At 57.7% G+C, this 23,115-nt stretch overlaps 1 protein-coding gene across 1 annotated transcript in view; it reads right to left on the reverse strand.

Moving 5' to 3' along the window:
- Nucleotides 1-20,465, reverse strand: part of SLCO2B1 (solute carrier organic anion transporter family member 2B1) — a 35,576-nt gene extending 15,111 nt beyond the window's left edge. The window contains exons 1-8 of the mRNA XM_056487200.1: nt 20,437-20,465; nt 20,274-20,331; nt 9,377-9,466; nt 5,672-5,809; nt 4,938-5,100; nt 3,422-3,649; nt 2,193-2,291; nt 1,736-1,866 (exon numbers count right to left, since the gene is read on the reverse strand). Of these exons, the coding sequence (XP_056343175.1) occupies nt 1,736-1,866; nt 2,193-2,291; nt 3,422-3,649; nt 4,938-5,100; nt 5,672-5,809; nt 9,377-9,457 (840 nt within the window). The 5' untranslated portion in view covers nt 9,458-9,466; nt 20,274-20,331; nt 20,437-20,465. The remainder of the gene's footprint in view (nt 1-1,735; nt 1,867-2,192; nt 2,292-3,421; nt 3,650-4,937; nt 5,101-5,671; nt 5,810-9,376; nt 9,467-20,273; nt 20,332-20,436) is intronic.
- Between the last annotated feature and the right edge of the window lie 2,650 nt (nt 20,466-23,115).

A 23,115-nucleotide genomic window follows, 5' to 3' on the forward strand; every position in this document is an offset into this window, starting at 1 on the left:
AAAGATCAAAAGAGCAGCCCCACACTATCATTAATGATAACACAAGCCATTCCAAGAACTTCAAAGAAAGAATTCATCAAAAAAAGGTAAAGCTGGAATGTGGCTGTGGAATGAAAAATGTAGATGTGTCTTGGCTAGTGGCAAACTTTCTACAGAGGTTTTATCTGAATTTTTCAAGCAGGCTTTCTTGCTGCTGCTGATACCCCTGTGGGACAGGCATGGCTGGCCCTACCATTCTGCAAGGAGGGCAGAATTTGGCTATTTACTGTACTTTCATATTATTGTTATTATTTTTAATTGTCAGTAGATCCCAAGAGCTTTCTGAGGGAGATGGGAAAATGAGGAGAAATCCAAGAATTCCAGAAATCCACGTGCTGCAGAGGGACATGTGGGTGCTCAGCCATGTGGGAGTGTTCCCTGCAGATCCCAGCCAGCAGAGCAGGCTGAAATCCTCCTGCTCTTTCCAAAATCAATTTCCAGCCGTTCCCCCTAAACCCTTCCAAACTCAGAGTGCAGCAGTGCCAGGAAGTGCAGCTGCTTTAGCTGGAAGTGCACTGTTTTCTCTCAAGAGGCCTTTATGAAATTAATATTCCCATCAGCCCTAATGAAGAACCCTTCCCTAAGATGGAGCGTGGCATGCTGAGCAGACCCTGCTAACACAGCCCTTCCCAAGGCTCCAGAGAATCCTGCCCTGCAGGAGGAGCAGTCAGGTCCCTGCACTGGGATCACCCCATCCTGCCAGTCCATCACCCCCCAGCCCAGTAAATCACAGCCTGCAGTAAATCACTGCATCCCCCCCTGAGCTGGTAAAACAGGCTGGGGACCCCAAACCCCCAGTCACTCCCGTGGAAATTGGGCAGGGTCAGGAGAAGTGAAGGATTGCTGTGCACCGGGGCACAGGCTTGTTCAGACAGGAGGGTTTGGCTGCTGCCTCAAGGTGCAGCACTCGTGGAGGGCAGTGACAGCACTGAGAGCAGGGCCAAGGGATGAGCACAGGCTGCTGAGCGAGTCCCAGCAGCTCCAGCAGCGTCCCAGCCGCAGGAACACCTCCTGTGCAAGCACAGCTCCTCCTGCTCCACTGCTGGGATGTGCAGGGAACTCCTGAGCTGTGCCACGGCCTGAGTGCAGCTCTGCCCTGCACAGCCCTGCTCCCTGCACAGCCCTGCCCTGCACAGCCCTGCACAGCCCTGCCCTGCACAGCCCTGCCCTGCACAGCCCTGCTCCCTGCACAGCCCTGCCCTGCACTGCCCTGCACAGCCCTGCACAGCCCTGCTCCCTGCACAGCCCTGCCCTGCACAGCCCTGCCCTGCACAGCCCTGCACAGCCGTGCTCCCTGCACAGCCCTGCACAGCCCTGCCCTGCCCTGCACAGCCCTGCACTGCCCTGCACTGCCCTGCACAGCCCTGCACAGCCCTGCCCTGCACTGCCCTGCACAGCCCTGCTCCCTGCACAGCCCTGCTCCCCGCACAGCCCTGCCCTGCCCAGCCCTGCTCCCCAGGTGCTGCTGCAGAACAGCTGTCCTCATCTGCCCGAGGATGAAACTTCAGTGCCACCTCCAAAGTTCATCACTGCTCCCAGACAAACGCTGCCAGGACAGAGCTGGCTGCCCTCCCCCTGCCCTGGCACAGCTCTGGTGAGCAGGAGCGTGGGGCTGCATCCTCCCTTGCAAGGAGCAGAGCTGCCAGCTCCACCGGGCTGCACTGGTGTGTGTGTGTGTGTGCAGGGCCTCTCCTACCTCCTTGGGCATCTCCCGTGGGAAGAAGAAGTACGGCAGGGCACACAGGGCCACCAGGCTGGCGGCCACCAGGAAGCCGAGCCACCAGGCCCCCACCCAGCGCGGGTCCTGGCTGGTGAGCTGCACCTCGGCTGCAACACGAGAGGAGAGGACAGGAGAGGGCATCAGAGCAGTGCTGGGGCAGGACAGGCACCCAGCGCACCCCAGCACCCATCAGCCCCAAGGTGCTGGCTCTGGGGCCTGGGCAGCGTTTGCCCCAGCCATCCCATCACCAAAGCACATTGCACTGTCCCCTTCCCATTCACTGCTGTCCCCAGCGTGTCCAAAGAGCCGCTCAGCCTTTGGAGGGGGACAGCAGGGACAGGGATGCCCTGCTGGCCACCCTGGCCCAGGGTCTCAGAACCCACAGGAGGCTGGAGCCCCCGGCTGCAGAGGTCCTGGCAGGACCCGCCCTCACCTGCGCTGACTTTGTCGATGTCCACGTAGAACCTCAGCATGGCAGAGCCCAGCATGAAGGCCACCCCCGGGCCAACGACCGTCAGGGAGAACAGGATCCCTGCAGAGGAAACAGCAGGGCAGGGCTCAGCCAGCACAGCAGCCACGGGGACAGAGGGGCCTCCTGTGGGACCAGGCTGGGCTGTGCCTGCCTCCAGCACAGCCACTTCCCTGCAGCTCCCTGGCCTCCAAGAGCAGCAGCCCTGTGCTCCCCACAGTCCTCTCACACAGGCAGTTCCTTACCCAGGTACGGGGGGAGCGAGTCCCTTACCCAGGTACGGGGGCAGTTCCCCACCCAGGTACGGGGGCAGTTCCTTACCCAGGTACGGGGGCAGCTCCTTACCCAGGTACGGGGGGAGCGAGTCCCTCACCCAGGTACGGGGGCAGCTCCTTACCCAGGTACGGGGGGAGCGAGTCCCTTACCCAGGTACGGGGGCAGCTCCTTACCCAGGTAGAGGGGAGTGGGTTCCTCACTCAGGTACAGGGGCAGTTCCTTACCCAGGTACAGGGGCAGTCCCTCACCCAGGTACGGGGGCAGTTCCCCACCCAGGTACAGGGGCAGTTCCTTACCCAGGTACAGGGGCAGTTCCTTACCCAGGTACAGGGGCAGTTCCTTACCCAGGTAGAGGGGCAGTTCCTCACCCAGGTACGGGGGCAGTTCCTCACCCAGGTACAGGGGCAGTTCCTTACCCAGGTACAGGGGCAGTTCCTCACCCAGGTACAGGGGCAGTTTCTTACCCAGGTACAGGGGCAGTTCCTTACCCAGGTAGAGGGGCAGTTCCTCACCCAGGTACGGGGGCAGTTCCTTACCCAGGTACAGGGGCAGCTCCTCACCCAGGTAGAGGGGCAGTTCCTCACCCATGTACAGGGGCAGTTCCTTACCCAGGTAAGGGGCAGTTCCTCACCCAGGTACAGGGGCAGTTCCTTACCCAGGTAGAGGGGCAGTTCCTCACCCATGTACAGGGGCAGTTCCTTACCCAGGTAAGGGGCAGTTCCTCACCCATGTACAGGGGCAGTTCCTTACCCAGGTAAGGGGCAGTTCCTCACCCAGGTACAGGGGCAATTCCTCACCCAGGTAGAGGGGCAGTTCCTCACCCAGGTACAGGGGCAGTTCCCCACCCAGGTAGAGGGGCAGTCCCTTACCCAGGTACAGGGGCAGTTCCTCACCCAGGTACAGGGGCAGTTCCTTACCCAGGTAGAGGGGCGAGTTCCTCTCGCTGGCGAAGTCATCGATGTAGGAGATGCCGAAGGGCTGGATGGGCACACCACCGATGCCCAGCAGTGCCTGGGCCATGAACATGACCAGGAGCACCTCGTGGCTCTCCCTGGAGGTGTGGGGGGCACAGCTGGCCTGGCTGAGGTTGGCCCAGGCCCCTGGGGCCCCGGGCTGGCACAGGTCAGTGGTGTTGCTGGAGGTGCCTGTGGTGACATGGGAACAGGTCTGAGGAGCTTGGTCTGGAGAAAGAACTTCTCTCTTCAGGCACTGCAAGGGGCTCTGAGCTCTCCCTGGAGCCTTCTCTCCCAGCTCTCCCAGCCTGGCTCCAGAGCACAGGGGCTCCAGCCCTGGGGCAGCTCCGTGACCTGCTCTGATTTGCTCCAGCAGCTCCCATCCTTATCCTATCCTTAGATGGCAGGTGAAAGGAAACACAAGGAAGGTGCAAAGATCATTGCCCTGATGTTCACAGAGATGGGTTCATGTGCCACAGAAAGCCTGCAAGGCTTTTCCTGTTCAGGAAGTGGAGCTGAGGTCACTCCCAGGACCTTTGACAGCCCTTCCAGAACCCCTGCAGATTTTGTAATGAGGACTCATTTTCCTCAGAAAAGCTGCCCAAGTGCACCCTCATCTTCCCTAGAACCCTGGGCAGGGGGTGGTGGTGCTGTTAGCAGGATTTCCACGGTGATAGCTCAAACCCCATGGAACTCAAGTGCTCGGACATGGGGCCACCTGCAGCAGCACTGCTGAAATACCAACTTATTCTTTCCCAGCTGGGCTCTGCAGCCAGCTATTTTTCACCTATTCAGCCTTCCTTTGGTGTCTGCAGTTGCCTGAACCAGCTGCATTCCCTCTGGTGAGCCAAAGGAAAGCTGCCCAGTGGAGACTTCTAGAAGATGCACTGGAGCTTCATGGCAGGAATTGGAAAGGTAGCAAATAACTGCTTTTCTCCTTTCTTTCTTTCTTTTCTCATGCCTTCATTTTCCTTCAGGGAGAAGACCCCAAACCCACCATGTCCTGTTCCCCCCACAAGGGATTTAGACCTGCATGTTTCTCAAGGGAGGCTGATATTCTGGTGGGGTCTAAAACCTCAAAGACAGCCCAGCTGGAGCAGGAAAGGCAGGTGAGGTTGGATGTGCAGCTAACAAGGGGAATCACAGGCACAGACTGTGTTTTGATTATTTTCCTGCCCTTTCCCATGGTTCCCACATCCCCTGGTTCTGCTTTCCACCAGTAGCTGTTGCCTCTTGGGTTGAGATGATTTCATTCTCAGAAAAACAGAATTTCTGGAGGAGAAGCCAACAGCGTGCAGCTGCCAGTGCCCGGGGTGAAGGTCATTTCCAGCAGGGGTGGGGATGGGTGGGATGTGGGGAAGGGATTGCTCCTGGGAGGTGCTGGATCCTGGCAGTGCCCAGGCCAGGCTGGATGGAAGGTGTCCCTGTTCCCTGGCCAGGGCTGAAGGAGACGGCCCTGAGGCGCGGCTGCGGCACTCACCGGGCGCGGGGCGGCCGTAGCGGTAGGGCCCGGTGAGGAAGTGGGGCAGCGCCATCAGCAGCCCGGCCAGCGCCACCAGCAGCGCCCCGCAGCCGATCAGGCGCGGCCGGTGCACGCGGCTGCCCAGGTAGCTGACAAACACGATCAGCAGCGTGTTCCCCACCTGCAGAGAGAGCAGAGCGTCCCACCTGCACAGAGAGCAGTGTTCCACCCGCACAGAGAGCAGAGTGTTCCACCCGCACAGAGAGCAGAGCGTCCCCGGGGAGCAGAGGGGCACAGGGACGGGACAGGGACGGGGATGGGACAGGGACAGGGACAGGGACAGGGACAGGGACAGGGACAGGGATAAGGACAGGGCCAGGGCCAGGGACAGGGCCAGGGATAAGGACAGGGCCAGGAAAAGGGCCAGGGCCAGGAAAAGGGCCAGGGCCAGGGCCAGGGCCAGGGCCAGGGACAGGGAGAGGGCCAGGGATAAGGACAGGGCCAGGGATAAGGACAGGGCCAGGGCCAGGGATAAGGACAGGGCCAGGGATAAGGACAGGGCCAGGGATAAGGACAGGGCCAGGGCCAGGGACAGGGCCAGGGCCAGGGCCAGGGATAAGGCCAGGGCCAGGGCCAGGGATAAGGACAGGGCCAGGGCCAGGAGCAGGGCCAGGGATAACGACAGGGCCAGGGATAAGGACAGGGCCAGGGCCAGGGCCAGGGATAAGGACAGGGCCAGGCCAGGCCCTCACCTCGTTGAAGGAGGCCAGCAGCCCCGAGGTCTGGCTGGAGAGCCCGTAGCGTCTCTCGATGGTGGAGATGGAGCTCTTCAGGTAGCCCGAGACCAGGAGCTGGGAGAGCTGCAGCAGCCCGTGGCAGCACACAAAGAACTGCCAACACAGACAGAGTCCCCAGAGGGGCACCGAGAGCTGCAGCACACGAACTGCATCCCCCTGAGGAAGGCACCAGCACAAACCTCTGACCACAGCCTTGGGAAATCACCCCTGCTCTACCACCAGGGAAATCTTCAGGAATTAGTCAGAGCCACAGAATCGCCCTCTGCCAAAAGTAACAGCAGTATGTGCAAGCAGGCTGTGATTTCCTCAGCTGGGAAGTGGCTTTGGACATGCCCTGGGTTGGGGTGATGCCTGTTTGTGCTGGCCCGGTCCCCAGGATGCAGCAGCAGAAGGGAGGTTGCACAACATTCCTGCTCCCATTCAGCCAGAGGCAGGCAGCCATCCCCAGGGCTGGGAGCTCTTCTGGGGCAGGAACGAGCCCTTCCAAACACAGCAACAAACAACTCCTTCACAGAAAGTCAGCAGAAGGTCAGGGAGAATAACTCAGACTGCTTTCCTCTGCTTCTCACAAAGCCCTAGATGTAAAACACATCTCCTCTGGAAAATATGATGGTTCTCTTCCACCATCTCCCAGATAATAATCTGCCCTCATCTCCATCCTCCCTCCTGCTGCCCTGCAGCTCTCCCAAGCATCCCTCCAGCCCCCAAGGAGCTCAAATACCCAGCCCAGACAGTCACAGCCCCTCAGCTCCCTGCAGGCCAGGCTGGATGGCCCTGGCTCCTTCCAGAGCTGCTGCCCTCAGCCCTGGGTGATGCCCAAACCCCCGGGCACTGCTCCTGCTCCACGAGTTTTGCAGCAGCTCCCACCACTGCTCAGCCTGGATTTCTGCCAGGTCCTGCTCTGATCCAGGCCTGGAGCAGGGTCAGTGCCAAGCTGGCCTGCTCTGTCAGCCAAGGCAACACCCAGAGCACAAACAGGGACACGGGGGACGCTCAAACAAGCCCCTGGTCCTGGGGAGCTGTGTGCTGGGCTGTGCTCAGTGCCCCCAGAGTGATGGGCTGGCACCACACACGCCAGGACACCAGCCAGGACCGTCCCCTCCCAGGCTCCTGTCACCACTGCTGCCTGCAACGTGCCTGGACCGGGGAAATGTCACCCAGCCAAGGGAAAGCGTCCCCAGAGGCAGCTGTGCTGCACCTCCTACGCTCCTGCAAGTGGCTGGCTGTGTCCAGGCTCTGCTTCCTGGACACAGCAGCTCAGAGGGAAAGGCTGAAAGCAGATCTGTTTGTTCCAGGCATCACACAGCCCCCTGAGTGCCCAAATCCAGGACCTTCAGGGGCTCACAGCAGCTCAGCAGCTGCCCAGCACTGCCCCTTCAGCTCAGAATGGGGTGGGAATCTGCTATTTTATTCTGCCATTTTATTCTGCCCTGGCTGGCTGGAGAGATGCACAGGGCCTGCAGTGGCTTGGACAAAGACTCCAGGGGCTCTTTGCTCTCAGCCATCAATTTTTTGTCAGGAAAAGAAAGGACAGACTTTTCCTGGCCTTTGGACCTGCTGGACTGGTGGGACTGATGTGCTGGCCCAGCAGGTGACCTGGTCTGGCAGACACCAGGCTTTCCCAAGACCTTGTCCCTGCCAGCAGGACAGAGCAGGACACCAGGAGCAGCCCCAGGGCTGGGAGCCCAAGCTCAGCAGCCCAGCTTTCCCTGGGAGGGCTGAGCCATGCTTGCAAAGCCTTCCCTCTACAACCACAGCAGCTCAGAGAATCCAAACACTGCTGCTCCCACCTCACACGTGCAAGAGAAGAGAGAACCACCCTCCATCCTATGCAGCCAGTAAATCACACACCTGGGAGTTGAACACCAGTATTTCCTCTCCTGGTGGTCTGGGAAAAAAAATCCCTCTTACAAAGGCTGCCAGTGTCTGTAATGTTGATTGTGCAGCAGGAAACAGCTGGAACCAGTTTGGCTGGGCCTGCAGCTGGAAGGGAGCTCAAAGCTCATCCAGACTCACCCATTCCAGGGCAGGGACACTCCCACCATCCCAGGCTGCTCCAACCCCAGTGTCCAGCCTGGCCCTGGGCATTCCAGGGATCCAGGGGCAGCCACAGCTGCTCTGGGCACCTGTGCCAGCCCTGCCCACCCTCACAGGGAACAATTCCTGCCCAGTATCTCATCTAAATCATAATGCTCCTCGAAGCCAAACAAGGTGGTTTTAGTCCCCTAGTTGCATTTTGACATGTGGTTTTTGTGGCACGCTCTCTGGAGATATAAATATACATAAGAACTGCAGAGCTGTGAGTTTTGGCACTTCAGCCACTTCAAACACATCCAGCCACATTGTGCAATGGTTCTGTGTTCTGCAAGAACCATTCAAACCCCGGGCTGGAAGTTTTGTTTTCTGAGGAAGTCATTTAGAAACCGGACAGGGTGGCCTAACTTCTTGAAAAACCCCAAGAGCCGAGGGGAAAGCATCCTGTGCTGAGGATAACTGTGTCCTTGGTGACACACATGAGCTTCCCCCACAGCTGCCCGCAGCAGGGCTGGCAACAAGGGGGTCTTTAAAGTCCCCCAGACTCAAACAGTCTGGGATTTTAGGATCTACCCCCAGAAATACAGCTTGATTCTGCTCACAGCCCTGAGCTGACTTTGCCTCTCACTGGTTTTATCTTTGAACCCCTTTAAAACTTCTCCTCAAGTAAAAGTCAGTGGGGTCATACTGGTAAAGATAACCTTGCTGGCAAATAAAGGAAAACCAAACCCTAGCAGATAAAGAGCAGCTGAATGGGCTGGAGTGAGATTGGGGAAGGAGCCCCAGGACATGGCTCTGTCTCCAGCCTCTGTGCCCTGGTAGCCTCTGCCCCAGTGACTCACTGCACCAGCATTTGTACAAAAACCCTCAAAACCCCAAATGTTCCCCACAAAAGTGACAGAGAAATCCTGAGCCTTTAAAACTGACTGTCATCTTTTGCTCTCTGGCCTGGTGAGATTCTCTAGTGAGCCAGGTAATTGGCTTCCAGCTACACTGAATGTCGTAATAAACTGATGCTAGGGCTGCCACTACTGATAAGAAGGAACTGTTGAGCCAGAAGGGGCTGGAGCAGATGCTGCAGGACAGAGGGAGCCATCCCAGGAGCAGCCTGGGGTTCTGCAGAGCTCCTCTGACACTCACTGCAGGGTCTGGGGTCTCACTGAATCCAGGAGCACGCAGGACTTAGAAGAGAGGCTCCACACTGACAAAGCCAGGGCTGGGTGGGGTATTGGGCAGGAATTGTTCCCTGTGAGGGTGGGCAGGGCTGGCACAGGGTGACAGAGCAGCTGTGGCTGCCCCTGGATCCCTGGCAGTGCCCAAGGCCAGGCTGGACATTGGGGCTGGGAGCAGCTGGGACAGTGGGAGGAGTCCCTGCCATGGAATGGGTGAATCTGGACGAGTTTAAGGTCCCTCCCACCCATCCCACCTGGAGCCAAACCTGCATTGAAACATTGCTGTGCTGAATGGAGACAGCCCCACACCAAAGGCTCTTTTGCCATGGGAACGCAGGGAGCACTTCCCAAGCACAGCTGGCACCCAGAAATGCTCCCAGTGCCTCCTGCAGCAGGCTGAGCTGCCCTTTGCCAGGCTGTGCCCCAGGGTGCTGGGCCAGCAGCAGGTCTTTACCTTGATGCTGAGGAAGGGGCTCCTGCAGAGGCTTCTCCTGGCCATGTCTGGGCGGCTGCTCCTCGGAGCTGGGCTTGTCATGCTGTCAGCCTGCCAGAAAGAAAGCACTCAGCACACTCAGCACTCTGCTGGGCCTGAATGCCCCTGCCTGGCAGCTCGGTCCTGCTCTGCAAACACCCCCACGGCAGGCACAGCCCCTGATTGCTGCTGGGCTTCCTCCGCTGGCAGCACGACCATCCAGCCTGCAAAGTGTGCAACACCAGGGGCTGGAGGTGAGACTGCTCAGCAGAGCCAGGACAGCGCTGTGAAACACTGCTGGGTCGGTGTGACATCCCCACCAGCGTGGTGGGCACGGGCAGCCTCGGTGGCCCAGCACGGGACAGCAGCTGGCACAGCTGGTGGCTGTGCTGCCATCCAGAGGCACCTCGGCTGCCTGGACAAAGGGAATCCAAGGACACCGGCACGAACGGGCCTCCAGAGGGATCTCAGCGGGCTGCAGAGCCCCGTGCAGTTCAAGGGGATGCAGTGCAAAGTCCTGGCCCTGCCCTGCCTGCCCTCTGCATCCCTCAGCAGGGATCCCTCTGCTCCTGCCCTTCCCATCCCTCAGCAGGGATCCCCCTGCTCCTGCCCTTCCCATTCCTCAGGATGGATCCCTCTGCTCCTGCCCTTCCCATCCCTCAGCAGGGATCCCTCTGTTCCTGCCCTTCCCCATCCCTCGGGATGGATCCCCCTGCTCCTGCCCTTCCCATTCCTCAGGATGGATCCCTCTGCTCCTGCCCTTCCCATCCCTCGGGATGGATCCCTCTGCTCCTGCCCTTCCCATCCCTCAGCAGGGATCCCTCTGCTCCTGCCCTTCCCATCCCTTGGGATGGATCCCTCTGCTCCTGCCCTTCCCATCCCTCAGGATGGATCCCTCTGCTCCTGCCCTTCCCATCCCTCGGGATGGATCCCTCTGCTCCTGCCCTTCCCCATCCCTCAGGATGGATCCCCCTGCTCCTGCCCTTCCCATCCCTCAGCAGGGATCCCTCTGCTCCTGCCCTTCCCATCCCTCAGCAGGGAACCCTCTGCTCCTGCCCTTCCCCATCCCTCAGGATGGATCCCTCTGCTCCTGCCCTTCCCTATCCCTCAGGAGAGATCCCTCTGCTCCTGCCCTTCCCCATCCCTCAGGATGGATCCCTCTGCTCCTGCCCTTCCCATCCCTCGGGATGGATCCCTCTGCTCCTGCCCTTCCCCATCCCTCAGCAGGGATCCCTCTGCTCCTGCCCTTCCCATCCCTCAGGATGGATCCCTCTGCTCCTGCCCTTCCCATCCCTTGGGATGGATCCCTCTGCTCCTGCCCTTCCCCATCCCTCAGGATGGATCCCTCTGCTCCTGCCCTTCCCCATCCCTCAGGATGGATCCCTCTGCTCCTGCCCTTCCCATCCCTCAGCAGGGAACCCTCTGCTCCTGCCCTTCCCCATCCCTCGGGATGGATCCCTCTGCTCCTGCCCTTCCCATCCCTCAGGATGGATCCCTCTGCTCCTGCCCTTCCCATCCCTCAGGATGGATCCCTCTGCTCCTGCCCTTCCCCATCCCTTGGGATGGATCCCTCTGCTCCTGCCCTCTGCATCCCTCAGCAGGGATCCCTCTGCTCCTGCCCTTCCCCATCCCTTGGGATGGATCCCTCTGCTCCTGCCCTCTGCATCCCTCAGGAGAGATCCCTCTGCTCCTGCCCTTCCCATCCCTCAGCAGGGATCCCTCTGCTCCTGCCCTTCCCATCCCTCAGCAGGGATCCCTCTGCTCCTGCCCTTCCCCATCCTTCGGGATGGATCCCTCTGCTCCTGCCGCACACGGGGGGCTCAGCCCCTTCCCCATCCTCCCTGTGCTGGGCTCTGATGGATTAAAGCCCTGCGTTCCTGTGCATCCCATTTTCACCCACGGTGTTTGTGCATCTCCTCTGAAGGTCCCTCCACGCTCCCTTTCGGACTCCCAGCCACCACCCAAACACAACCACGGAGGAGATTTCAGCGGTGGGAAGGCAGCACAGCCCTCCCCGCCCGCACATCTCCTTCCCCCTGTCTGGCCGCTCGGTCCCTCCTCCCCAGGGACCGCTGATGTCTTTGTTGGGTTGTACTACCCAGGCTTCCTGCTCAGGAAGCTGCATTGTTTGGAGGCACGTTAAACCCATTAGGCTTTAACTTGTTGTTCAGCACATTCTAATAGATGTTCTCATCTCCGCAGCAAATGGGGTGAAAGGCTTCCCATTATTGCTTTGTGTAATTGTTTCCCCCGTGATGGGAAGCGAAGGAGCGAGGACCCGCAGCCTCCAACAAATTAACAAATGCAGGGGCTGATGTACCTTCTACAGGAGGAGACTGCCTTAAGCGTGGTGTTTACCAGCCCTTCAGCACAGAGCACAGGAGAGGTGAATTCCAGAGGGGACCTGCACGATTCGAGCGCCACAGCAGCCTCTGCACACAGCAATTGCTGCCCGCAGCCCTATCCGAGCGATATTGCTACAACAAATCCAGGATGGGATCAATAAAGTGAATTTGATGGTAAATGAGAGCAGGCAGGAAAAGCTCCCCGGCCCCTGGAGGGTTTGGCAGTGCTGGGGCAGAGGCACCTGCCTGGCTCCAGCCCCAAGAATTATTGAGAGCCCTCCCTGGGGGGCTCAGGAGGGACACGGGACAGGACAAGGGTGGCACACCCAGAGGAGCCTGCGCCTGGATTTCCAGGGATGGGAATGCTCATGGAGCTGGGAGCACTGCAGGCTCCACGGCCTGTTAACTGTGCTCATGTCTTCATCCCTCAGCAGAGCTGCACTCCACAAACCCAGCGGTGTGCAGTGCTGTTCCTCTGCCCACCCTTCCCTGTAAACGTGTGCAAGAGGGACGGGGCTGAGCCCAGGGCAAAGCTCAGCACAGATCTAAACACCACAGGGCTTGCCAGCAGATCAGACTGAGGATAAACCCATTGCCTCAGATCCCAGCCACCCACAGCTCTGCTTTAGGAACAAAAACAAACAGAAAAGTACTTTGATCCAGCAGAAAGGACAAGGAGCACATCAAATAACAACGGACGCAGATAAGACTTATTGATTTAAACAAAAAAAGAGAAACAAAACCCCAGCATGAGGACAGCAGCAGGTTAAGGGCAGTTTGATTCTCACTGCTCTGGACTGGATGGAGCCCAGCCCAGCAGCATCCTCCGGCAGTGGCACCAGGCAGGCCTGCCATCCTGGGCAGCTCCAGGGAGCAGAGCTCAGCCTGTCTGTGAGCCTGCAAGGGACCTCCCAGGGAACTGCTCCTCCAAAAACACAGAGCAGCGTTCCCTGCTCAGCAGCTGCACTGGGGCCAGGGAGGCACAGCTGGCCAGGACTCCCAAGGGCCACCCGTGATGGGGTCACTGCAGGGACACAAACAGCAGGGAACACACAGCCATGGTGTCACTGCAGGGATGGGGGATGGATGGATGGATGATGGATGGATGGATGGATGGATGGATGGATGGATGGATGGATGGATAGATGGATGGATGGATGGATGTTGGTTGGATGGATGGATGTTGGATGGATGGATGATGGATGGATGGATGGATGGATGGATGGATGGATGGATGATAGATGGATGGATGGATGGATGGATGGATGATGGATGGATGGATGATGGATGGATGGATGGATGGATGGATGATGGATGGATGGATGGATGATGGATGGATGGATGGATGGATGGATGATGGATGGATGGATGATGGATGGATGGATGGATGGATGATGGATGGATGGATGGATGATGGATGGATGGATGATGGATGGATGGATGGATGATGGATGGATGGATGGATGGATGGATGATGGATGGATGGATGATGGATGATGGATGGATGGATGGATGATGGATGGATGGATGGATGGATGGATGATGGATGGATGGATGATGGATGGATGGATGGATGTTGGATGGATGTTGGATGGATGGATGGATGGATGGATGATGGATGGATGGATGGATGGATGGATGATGGATGGATGGATGGATGATGGATGGATGGATGGATGGATGGATGTTGGATGGATGGATGGATGGATGGATGATGGATGGATGGATGGATGGATGGATGGATGTTGGATGGATGGATGGATGGATGGATGGATGGATGCGTGTTCAGACCATTGCAGATCCATCAGTGGCTGTTATTCCTTCAGCTCCAGGTGCAGGATTTGTCCTCAAACCCAATTTTCTTCCCCCTTCTGCCCTGGGTCACTGCAGCCCTGAGAAAGGGCCGGCAGTGCAATCCCTGGGTGCAGTGGGCACGGGGAGCTGAGCCCAGCCTCACAGCAGCTGATGGCACTAAACTGTGCCAGGAATGGCAGCTCGCCTGCCTCACCTCCCCCTGCTCCCAGCACAGTGACTGCAGGGAGCTGCAGGCTGGGAATAACCCACACCTGTGCAGGGAATCCCAGACTGCTTTGGGATGGGAGGGACCTCAAATCCCACCAGTGCCACCCCTGCCAGGGCAGGGACGCCTCCCACTGCCCCAGGCTGATCCAGCCCCAGTGTCCAGCCTGGCCTTGGGCACTGCCAGGGATCCTGGGCAGCCACAGCTGCTCTGGGCACCTGTGCCAGCCCTGCCCACCCTGCCAGGAACAATTCCTGCCCAAGATCCCACCTAATCCTGCCCTCTGGCATGGGAACCATTCCCTGTGTCCTGTCTGTGCCTGTATCTGAGACAATCTCACAAACCCTTTGCTGCCCTGATGAAGGTGCTCCACTTGTCCCCAGGCTGACTTTTCTTTGAGATGCCCCACACCACACCCTGTGTGGGACCTGCAGCATGTCCTGGCTGTGAGAGCAGCTCTGGGCTGGTGCCACAGCAGCCTGTCCCACCGCTGGGGTGTGCCTGCACCCCACACCTTCACTAACAGCTGCCCCCTGCCCTGAGGAGGAGAGGCACGCTGGGCTCAGCAGAGCGTGAGTAAATAACAGCCAATGGAACACAGCAAATTAAATCCCAGCAGGGGACTCCAAATGCCAGCAAATATTCCCAAATCTGTCCCCCTCCTCCTAAATAATTTTCCCTTGCTGGCAGCATGGCTGGGATGGTGTCAGGGTGTGTATTTATGAGGGTGCCTGGGGTGAAGGGAAGCTGGCTCGGAAAACCTGGGTGCAAAGATGCTTTATAACACAACAGGAGGAAAAGGCAGTGGATGCACATCATGCCCTCCCTGAAAAAACACAGAGGGAATAAAAGGGATGCAGAGATGTGCCCAAGAGCTGTTTCTGTCTTGCACCAAGTGGAAAAAAGAAAGTTAAAATGATATTGGCCCAGCTCAGTGTAATGAGAAATGGGCCACAGATGACACATGCCAGAAATCTGAAAAGAAGTTAGAGCAGGAAAATGTTACTGGAGGTTAAAAATTAGAGGAAAAAGGAAAACTGGTGTTGAAACATGACATGCAAGCAGAGGCAATGAGGGAGAGGCTGCAGCCCTGCTCTGGTACCCCCCTGCCTCGGGAGGGATGAAGCCATGCTCCCCATGTGTGAGGTCTCCCAGAGATCCATCATTCATTCATCCATCCATCATCCATCCATCCATCCATCCATCCATCCATCCATCCATCATCCATCCATCCATCCATCCATCCATCCATCCATCCATCATCCATCCATCCATCATCCATCCATCCATCCATCCATCATCCATCCATCCATCCATCCATCCATCCATCCATCATCCATCCATCCATCCATCCATCCATCCATCATCCATCCATCATCCATCCATCCATCATCCATCCATCATCCATCCATCCATCCATCCATCATCCATCCATCCATCCATCCATCCATCCATCCATCATCCATCCATCCATCATCCATCCATCATCCATCCATCATCCATCATCCATCCATCATCCACCCATCCATCCATCCATCATCCATCCATCCATCCATCCATCCATCCATCATCCATCCATCCATCCATCATCCATCATCCATCCATCCATCCATCATCCATCCATCATCCATCATCCATCCATCCATCCATCCATCCATCCATCCATCCATCATCCATCCATCATCCATCCATCCATCATCCATCCATCATCCATCCATCCATCCATCCATCATCCATCCATCCATCATCCATCCATCCATCCATCCATCCATCCATCCATCCATCATCCATCCATCATCCATCCATCCATCCATCCATCCATCATCCATCCATCCATCCATCATCCATCCATCCATCCATCCATCCATCCATCATCCATCCATCCATCCATCATCCATCCATCCATCCATCCATCCATCCATCCATCCATCCATCATCCATCCATCATCCATCCATCCATCATCCATCCATCATCCATCCATCCATCCATCCATCATCCATCCATCCATCATCCATCCATCCATCCATCCATCCATCCATCCATCCATCCATCCATCATCCATCCATCCATCTATCCATCCATCCATCCATCCATCCATCCATCCATCCATCCATCCATCATCCATCCATCATCCATTCATCCATCCATCCATCCATCCATCATCCATCATCCATCCATCATCCATCCATCATCCATCCCTCCATCCATCATCCATCCATCCATCATCCATCCATCCATCCATCCATCCATCCATCATCCATCCATCATCCATCATCCATCCATCATCCATCCATCCATCATCCATCATCCATCCATCATCCATCCATCCATCCATCCATCATCCATCCATCCATCCATCCATCCATCCATCATCCATCATCCATCCATCATCCATCCATCCATCCATCCATCCATCCATCCATCCATCCATCATCCATCCATCCATCCATCCATCATCCATCATCCATCCATCCATCCATCATCCATCATCCATCCATCATCCATCCATCCATCCATCCATCATCCATCCATCCATCCATCATCCATCCATCATCCATCCATCCATCATCCATCCATCCATCCATCCATCCATCCATCCATCCATCATCCATCATCCATCCATCCATCCATCCATCCATCCATCCATCCATCATCCATCCATCCATCCATCCATCCATGATTTCCTCCTGGGGCAGTGCCCTGGTGGCTCTGAGATGAGGGAATCCCAGAGCCCCTGGCTGAGGGAGATGCTCTGGGGTTACAGAATCATCCAGGCTGGAACTGCATCATTCCCTCAGTCACTGCCTTGCCTTTGCTCTCGGGGGCTGCCCAGGGCTCTGCAGCCCCCCAGGACCCCTCCTCACCCTGTGGGTGCAGCCCCTCCCTGCACCAGCAGCTCCACTGAGCTGCTCCTTCCTCCTGTCACCCGTGGGTCTGTGTGTGCCTCAAGGGTTTGTGAGATTTGCCAAACCAGGGTGTCCCAGCTCTGCCAGATTTACTCCTTCCCTTCAAGTTTTATTCAGCATCTTGAGTAAAATCGTCCCCCCTGACCCCTGGATGGAGCCAGGTGCTGAACCCCCAGCCCCTGTCCTGGGATGGCTGATGAGGCTGTGCTGCCTCCTCTCGTGTCCTCAGCGGGATTTGCTGTTTTAGCGCCACCTCCTCTGTGTTTGGCAGGGAAACCTTCCTGCTTCAAGCTGCTCCAACCCCTGGCTGGGAGTTAAAGTGCTGAGGGAAGGATGAAGAGCCAGGTTCCAGCAGGAATCTGCCTTTCCACAGGCTGCAGGCCCTGTGGACAAACACCTGCCAAGGGAAGCCTGAAGGGAAGTGATCCCCAACCACAGTTTCCCCAGTTCGGGGTTTCATACACCATAAATACCTTCCTGATGTTTTTTCCCCTCTGCACTTCACTGGACAGGAGTGAGACTGAGAAAAGCACAGATTTTTGCCGAGTCCCCCTGAAAGCTGTGAGAGTTTGCAGTGCAAGGAGCAGCTGGAGGAAATGGGCAGAGCCAGAGCGGCTCCAGGGACACAGACACCTCCGGTAAGGAAAATGAACTTTTTGAAGGGGAAGCTGCTGCAAACAAGAAGCAAGGGGCCCTGCAACAGCTCTGTGTCTTGAACACACATCCTGAGTGGAACCCCCAGCAGCTCCCTGGAGCTGAGCCCTCCTGGAGCAAACCAGAGCTTGTTTGCTATTTATTATCTGTAACTTCTGAGAAAAAGGTCCCAACAAAGCCAGGTCCTCCATCTTCACTTGCAGTCTGCCCAGGACCTGCTCCTCACACTGAGTGTTCCACGAGGAGCAGCTGCATCCCAATCCTGAGCATTTATTTCCAAGGGACATTCAAGGGCAGCTCCTTACTCCCTCCACACTAAGCCAGGGATTAACAACCACAGCATCCCCAAATTTTGGAGGTGGCCAGTAAAATCTGCCTCAGCAGGAGCTGGGAATGGTGCTGGCCAAAAGAGATGGATGGAAGAGCAGGAGCAGGGAAATGCTGCTGCCAGGAAAGGGAACTGAGTAGAGTTAGGAGAAGTGAGAGAATTCCTCAGCCAGCAAGAGAGGAGCTGGCTGTGAACAGCAGAGGAAACACTGGGGGTGGGAGAGAGCTGGTGACAGTTCTGGTGAAGATGGACAAGGAGCAGAGCTGGAGTGGAGCCCCAGCCCAGAGCAGCTGGAGGGGCTGGGGCTGGCACAGGAGGAGGAGGAAACACGGCACTCTGGACAGCAGGGGAGCCACCCAGTGTCCCTCTGCCCTCAGTTACCATGAGTGGACTGCACTGCACCCTCAGAGGCACCACAAGCCCAGTGGGATGGAGATTATCTCCTGGCAGTGCCCGGGGCTGCAGCTGGAGGCACAGCTGTGCCAGCCAAGCTGCTGGCAGCACCGAGCCTCTCCTGCACCCCTGGCACGGGCTGGTGCTGGGGCTCCTCCAGCCAGGCACCGCTCAGCCCTCCTGGAGGGCACCCCAGAGCCACGTCTGGAGCCAGGAATTCCCCTCAGCGCCGCGCTGCCTCCACACTGCCTCCATTTCCTTGGAAATCACCTTTCCCAAGGCCTGCGGGGCAATGGCGGCTGCTGGGGTGGGAAATGCAGCTCCCCAGCCTCCCTCAGATCCACATTCAGCCAGGACACTCAATATTAGTGTGCCCGCAGCAGGGCACGCGTGGCAGGTCCAGGACAGGGCACAGAGCAGAGCAGCAGCCCCAGGGAGCCACTGGGAGCAGACTGGAACCACAGAGCAGGGGCTGGGACCCAGCTGTGACCACTCCAGGTCCCCAGGGAGCCCGGGAAGGGCAGGCAGGGAGCAGCCCTGCAGGGTTTGGGGGTCTGGGGGAGGCACTGCAGGGATGGCTGGAAAACACGGGGAAATGCAAAAGCAGGAGGGCACACCAAGGGAAAGGAGAGTGTGTTGTAAAACAGGCACAAAGGAATCAGAAGCAGGAGGCTGGCAGGCACGAGGGCTCTCACAGGAGCTGTCTGAGGGAACTGGCCGAGCAGGGAGAGCTCTGGATGTGTCTGTGCTGCCAAGGTGGGGAGAGCCTCGCTCAGGCTGCACTGCCCAGCGCTCACAGAAGGGCTTGGGCTGCAGGCACGTTAAATCCCCTCCAGTGCCGAGGCAGGGACACCTTCCATTGTCCCAGGCGGCTCCAAGCCCTGTCCCACCCGGCCTGCAACAGTTCCAGGGCTCTGGGGCAGCCACCACTTTTGGGACATGCAGTGCCATTCCCTCCCGAGACAGGAGCTGCCCCCCCAGGGCTATCCTTGCCCTGGGACACCCATCCCCATCCAGAGGGGCTGGCATCAGAGGGCTGCAGCAGCCCCCACACAGGGTGGGACAGGTGCCTCCCATCCCTGCAGACCAGCGCTGCTGTCCCCATGCCAGCAGGGACACCACAGCTGCCACCCCCCTCACCCCAAACACAAAACCCCTGTTCCAGGGAGGACAGGCTGTTCCCGGGGGATATTCCCACCCCAAAGGCTTGAAGGGACACAGCAGCTCCCCATGTGCAGAACCCAGCAGAGCCTGCTGCTCCCAGAGCCTGCAGCCAGGAAAAGCTGGGCAGGACAGGCAGAGGAGCAGCTCAGCCCTGACCAGACCCCTCAGTGACTGCAGGGCTGGATGGATCATTCTCCTCCCAGACCCCTGAGTGATTCCAGGGCTGGATGGATCATTCTCCCCCCAGACCCCTCAGTGACTGCAGGGCTGGATGGATCATTCTCCTCCCAGACCCCTCAGTGACTGCAGGGCTGGATGGACCAGCTCTCCTCCCAGACCCCTGAGTGATTCCAGGGCTGGATGGATCATTCTCCTCCCAGACCCCTCAGTGATTCCAGGGCTGGATGGATCATTCTCCCCACAGACCCCTCAGTGACCCCAGGGCTGGATGGATCATTCTCCTCCCAGACCCCTCAGTGATTCCAGGGCTGGATGGATCATTCTCCCCACAGACCCCTCAATGACCCCAGGGCTGGATGGATCATTCTCCCCACAGACCCCTCAGTGACCCCAGGGCTGGATGGATCATTCTCCCCACAGACCCCTCAGTGACCCCAGGGCTGGATGGATCATTCTCCCCACAGACCCCTCAGTGATTCCAGGGCTGGATGGACCAGCTCTCCTCCCAAGCAGTGGCCAGGCTCTCTCTCCCGGTGACAGCAGCACAGACCCAGGGCTGCCTGGCACCTTCCCAAGATCGGCGCTGCAAAGAGCCATTGCCATTATAGGAGAAGTGAAACCATAAGAGAAACCCACCGGGGCAGCCTCAGGCTTTGGGAAAACCGAGAAAATTCCCTGCGACGGGAGAAATAAGTGGAGCTGCCGGACCGGGGGAAAAACAGACCCTCAAATAAACAAGCAGAAGCAAAGAGGAAGCGACAAAACACACGTGCAGGAGGCACCGCTCTGAGTGCTGCTGCGAGCCCGGCGGGTCCGGGAAAGCAGCGTGAGGAGGTTCCCCTGCCCACCTCCCCGGGGGGATGCCCGGCAGAGCAGCTGTGTACTCACGGGTCCAGGCTGTCCCGAGCCAGGGCTGTGCCGCCCAGCAGAGCCAGGGCTGTCCGGGTCAGCAGAGCCAGGGCTGTCCCGGATCAGGGCTGTCCCGCCCAGCAGAGCCAGGGCTGTCCCGGATCAGGGCTGTCCCGCCCAGCAGAGCCAGGGCTGTCCTGGATCAGCAGAGCCAGGGCTGTCCCGGGTCAGCAGAGCCAGGGCTGTCCCGGATCAAGGCTGTCCCGCCCAGCAGAGCCAGGGCCAGCAGAGCCAGGGCTGTCCCGGGCCAGGGCTGTCCCGCCCAGCAGAGCCCAGCCGTGCGCTCCTTCTCTGCCCGCCTGGAGGTGGGGATGGGATGGGATGGGATGGGATGGGTTGGGATGGGTGTGCGGAGGTGGGGCTTCGCCGAACTTTTAAAGGACGGAGCGCACTCAATTTTGCAGTCCCTTTCAATAGGATTTATTTTATTTTTGTGTTTGCTTTCTTCCCCCCTGAAGCTGCAATCCCAGAATGACGGAGCTGTGCGGTTTGCTAGGCCAGGGATTTGCGAGTTGCTCACCCAGTCCCAGTCCAAACTGCGCTTGGCTTTGCCTCCGTCCCTCGGCTCCAGTCCCCTCTCCCCTCCCTGCAAGGCGCCCATTCCTCCTCGTGGTCATTTTCTTGTTCAATTCGCTTGATTATAGTTTGTTGGGCTTTTTTTCCTGTAAATTTAGAAGCTGTGGTGCAGCCCTGGGATTTGGGAGAGGGAAACGTTGTTTATCTAACCCCAGACTATTTATTTTCAAAGTCTCCCCATACTCTCCTGCTCTGAGCACTGAGGCTTCTCCAGACGAGAGCTGGAAAGTTAAAAACAGGCAGCCCCGTCCAGCCCTGCCCTCTGCAGTGGGAGCCATTCCCTGTGTCCTGTCCATCGCATGTCCCCAGTCCCTCTCCAGCTCTCCTGGAGCCCCTTTAGGCTCTCCCGGGATCCTTCTGCTCTCCAGGTGAGCACCCCCAGCTCTCCCAGCAGGCAGGTGCACAAACCCAGACAAGCTTTGCCAGGGCACATTCACACTTGGATTTCATAAGTAACCCAGGGGAAGAGGAGGCTGCAGGGGAGCATGAGACAGGCACCCCAAAGAGCCCCGAGAGGGGATCCTCGCCGCCACGCCTGGAGAGCGGCAGGGAAGGCGGATATCAGGAACGGAGAGGCGGGAGTCTGCACTGCGGGGATCCATGAAGGAAGAGCACCATCTAGTGAATTCCCCGGCTCCGAGCTGCCCTGAGCCCGCACGGCTCCTGCAGCTCTGCAGCTCCTCAGGCAGCTGCTCCCTCCCACGGCCAGGGCTGCCACAGCACCTTGTCCCGCTGCTCCCGGGCGGCTGCCCCGTGTCCCAGCTCTGGGACATCCCGGTGGCCTCCCCAAAGGATGCTCATCATCCATCCATCCATCCATCTATCCATCCATCCATCCATCCATCCATCCATCCATCATCCATCCATCCATCTATCCATCCATCCATCCATCCATCATCCATCCATCCATCCATCCATCCATCCATCATCCATCCATCCATCCATCCATCCATCCATCCATCCATCCATCATCCATCCATCATCCATCCATCCATCCATCCATCATCCATCCATCCATCCATCCATCATCCATCCATCCATCCATCATCCATCATCCATCCCTCATCCATCCATCATCCATCCATTCATCCATCATCCATCCATCATCCATCCATCCATCATCCATCATCCATCCATCATCCATCCATCCCTCCATCCATCCATCCATCCATCCATCCATCCATCCATCCATCCATCATCCATCATCCATCCATCCATCCATCCATCCATCCATCCATCATCCATCCATCATCCATCCATCCATCCATCCATTCATCCATCATCCATCCATCATCCATCCATCCATCCATCCATCCATCCATCCATTCATCCATCATCCATCCATCATCCATCATCCATCATCCATCCATCCATCATCCATCCATCCATCCATCATCCATCATCCATCCATCCATCATCCATCCATCCATCCATCCATCCATCCATCCATCCATCCATCCATCCATCCATCATCCATCCATCATCCATCATCCATCCATCCATCCATCCATCCATCCCAAAGGACAGTTGCTATTAAACGCCAGCAGTAATTCCCGCGTGGCACAGGCAGTGCTCGGCCAGGTGAGGGTGTTGATCCCTCTGGAGGGTGTGCTGTCAGGAGTGGGATTTCCTTGGATCTCTGGGGGCAGTTTGCAGGAAATGTCAGCAGCACTTGTGCAGAGAGATTGCCAGTCCCACACGTAGAGACTGCAGGTGTGCAGAGATGAAGAAATCCAGCCTAGAAAGGCACATTGGGATCCCAGGACTGCCCAGGTTCTGCTGCTCATTCCAGCCCTGCTCTTGGCTCAGGAGTCCAGCCGGGGTTGGGAAGGGGCAGCTCCGAGTCCTGTGTGGAAATGGGACTTGTGGCCTCTTGTGGGGCTGGGGCTGATCCTCTGCTGCCCGTGGGGCTGGGAAAAGCCAGCTGGGTGAGGGAGGGATGTCAGCTCTGGGCTCTGCCAAAGGCTGGGACACAAAGTTTGGGATTCTGCAGAAACTCTCTGCAGAGCTGGGATTTGAAGGTTCCTGGGGGCAGCCAGCTGCCTTGCCTCAGGGAATTTGGGGATTGCCTCCTGAACCCCTGCTTGGATCTGCCTTTTAATGCATCTATTTGTAATGCCTGGAGAGCATTTCCAACAGGAAAGGGTCATCTGCTTTTGGGCTTTCCGTCAGAACCAAGGTGAATCATTTGTCTTCTGTTTAATGAGAAATCCCAAACCACCGCCAAAGGAAATAAGACCAGGAT

Source organism: Oenanthe melanoleuca, chromosome 1 (assembly GCF_029582105.1).
Source record: "Oenanthe melanoleuca isolate GR-GAL-2019-014 chromosome 1, OMel1.0, whole genome shotgun sequence".
Taxonomy (NCBI): Eukaryota; Metazoa; Chordata; class Aves; order Passeriformes; family Muscicapidae; genus Oenanthe; species Oenanthe melanoleuca.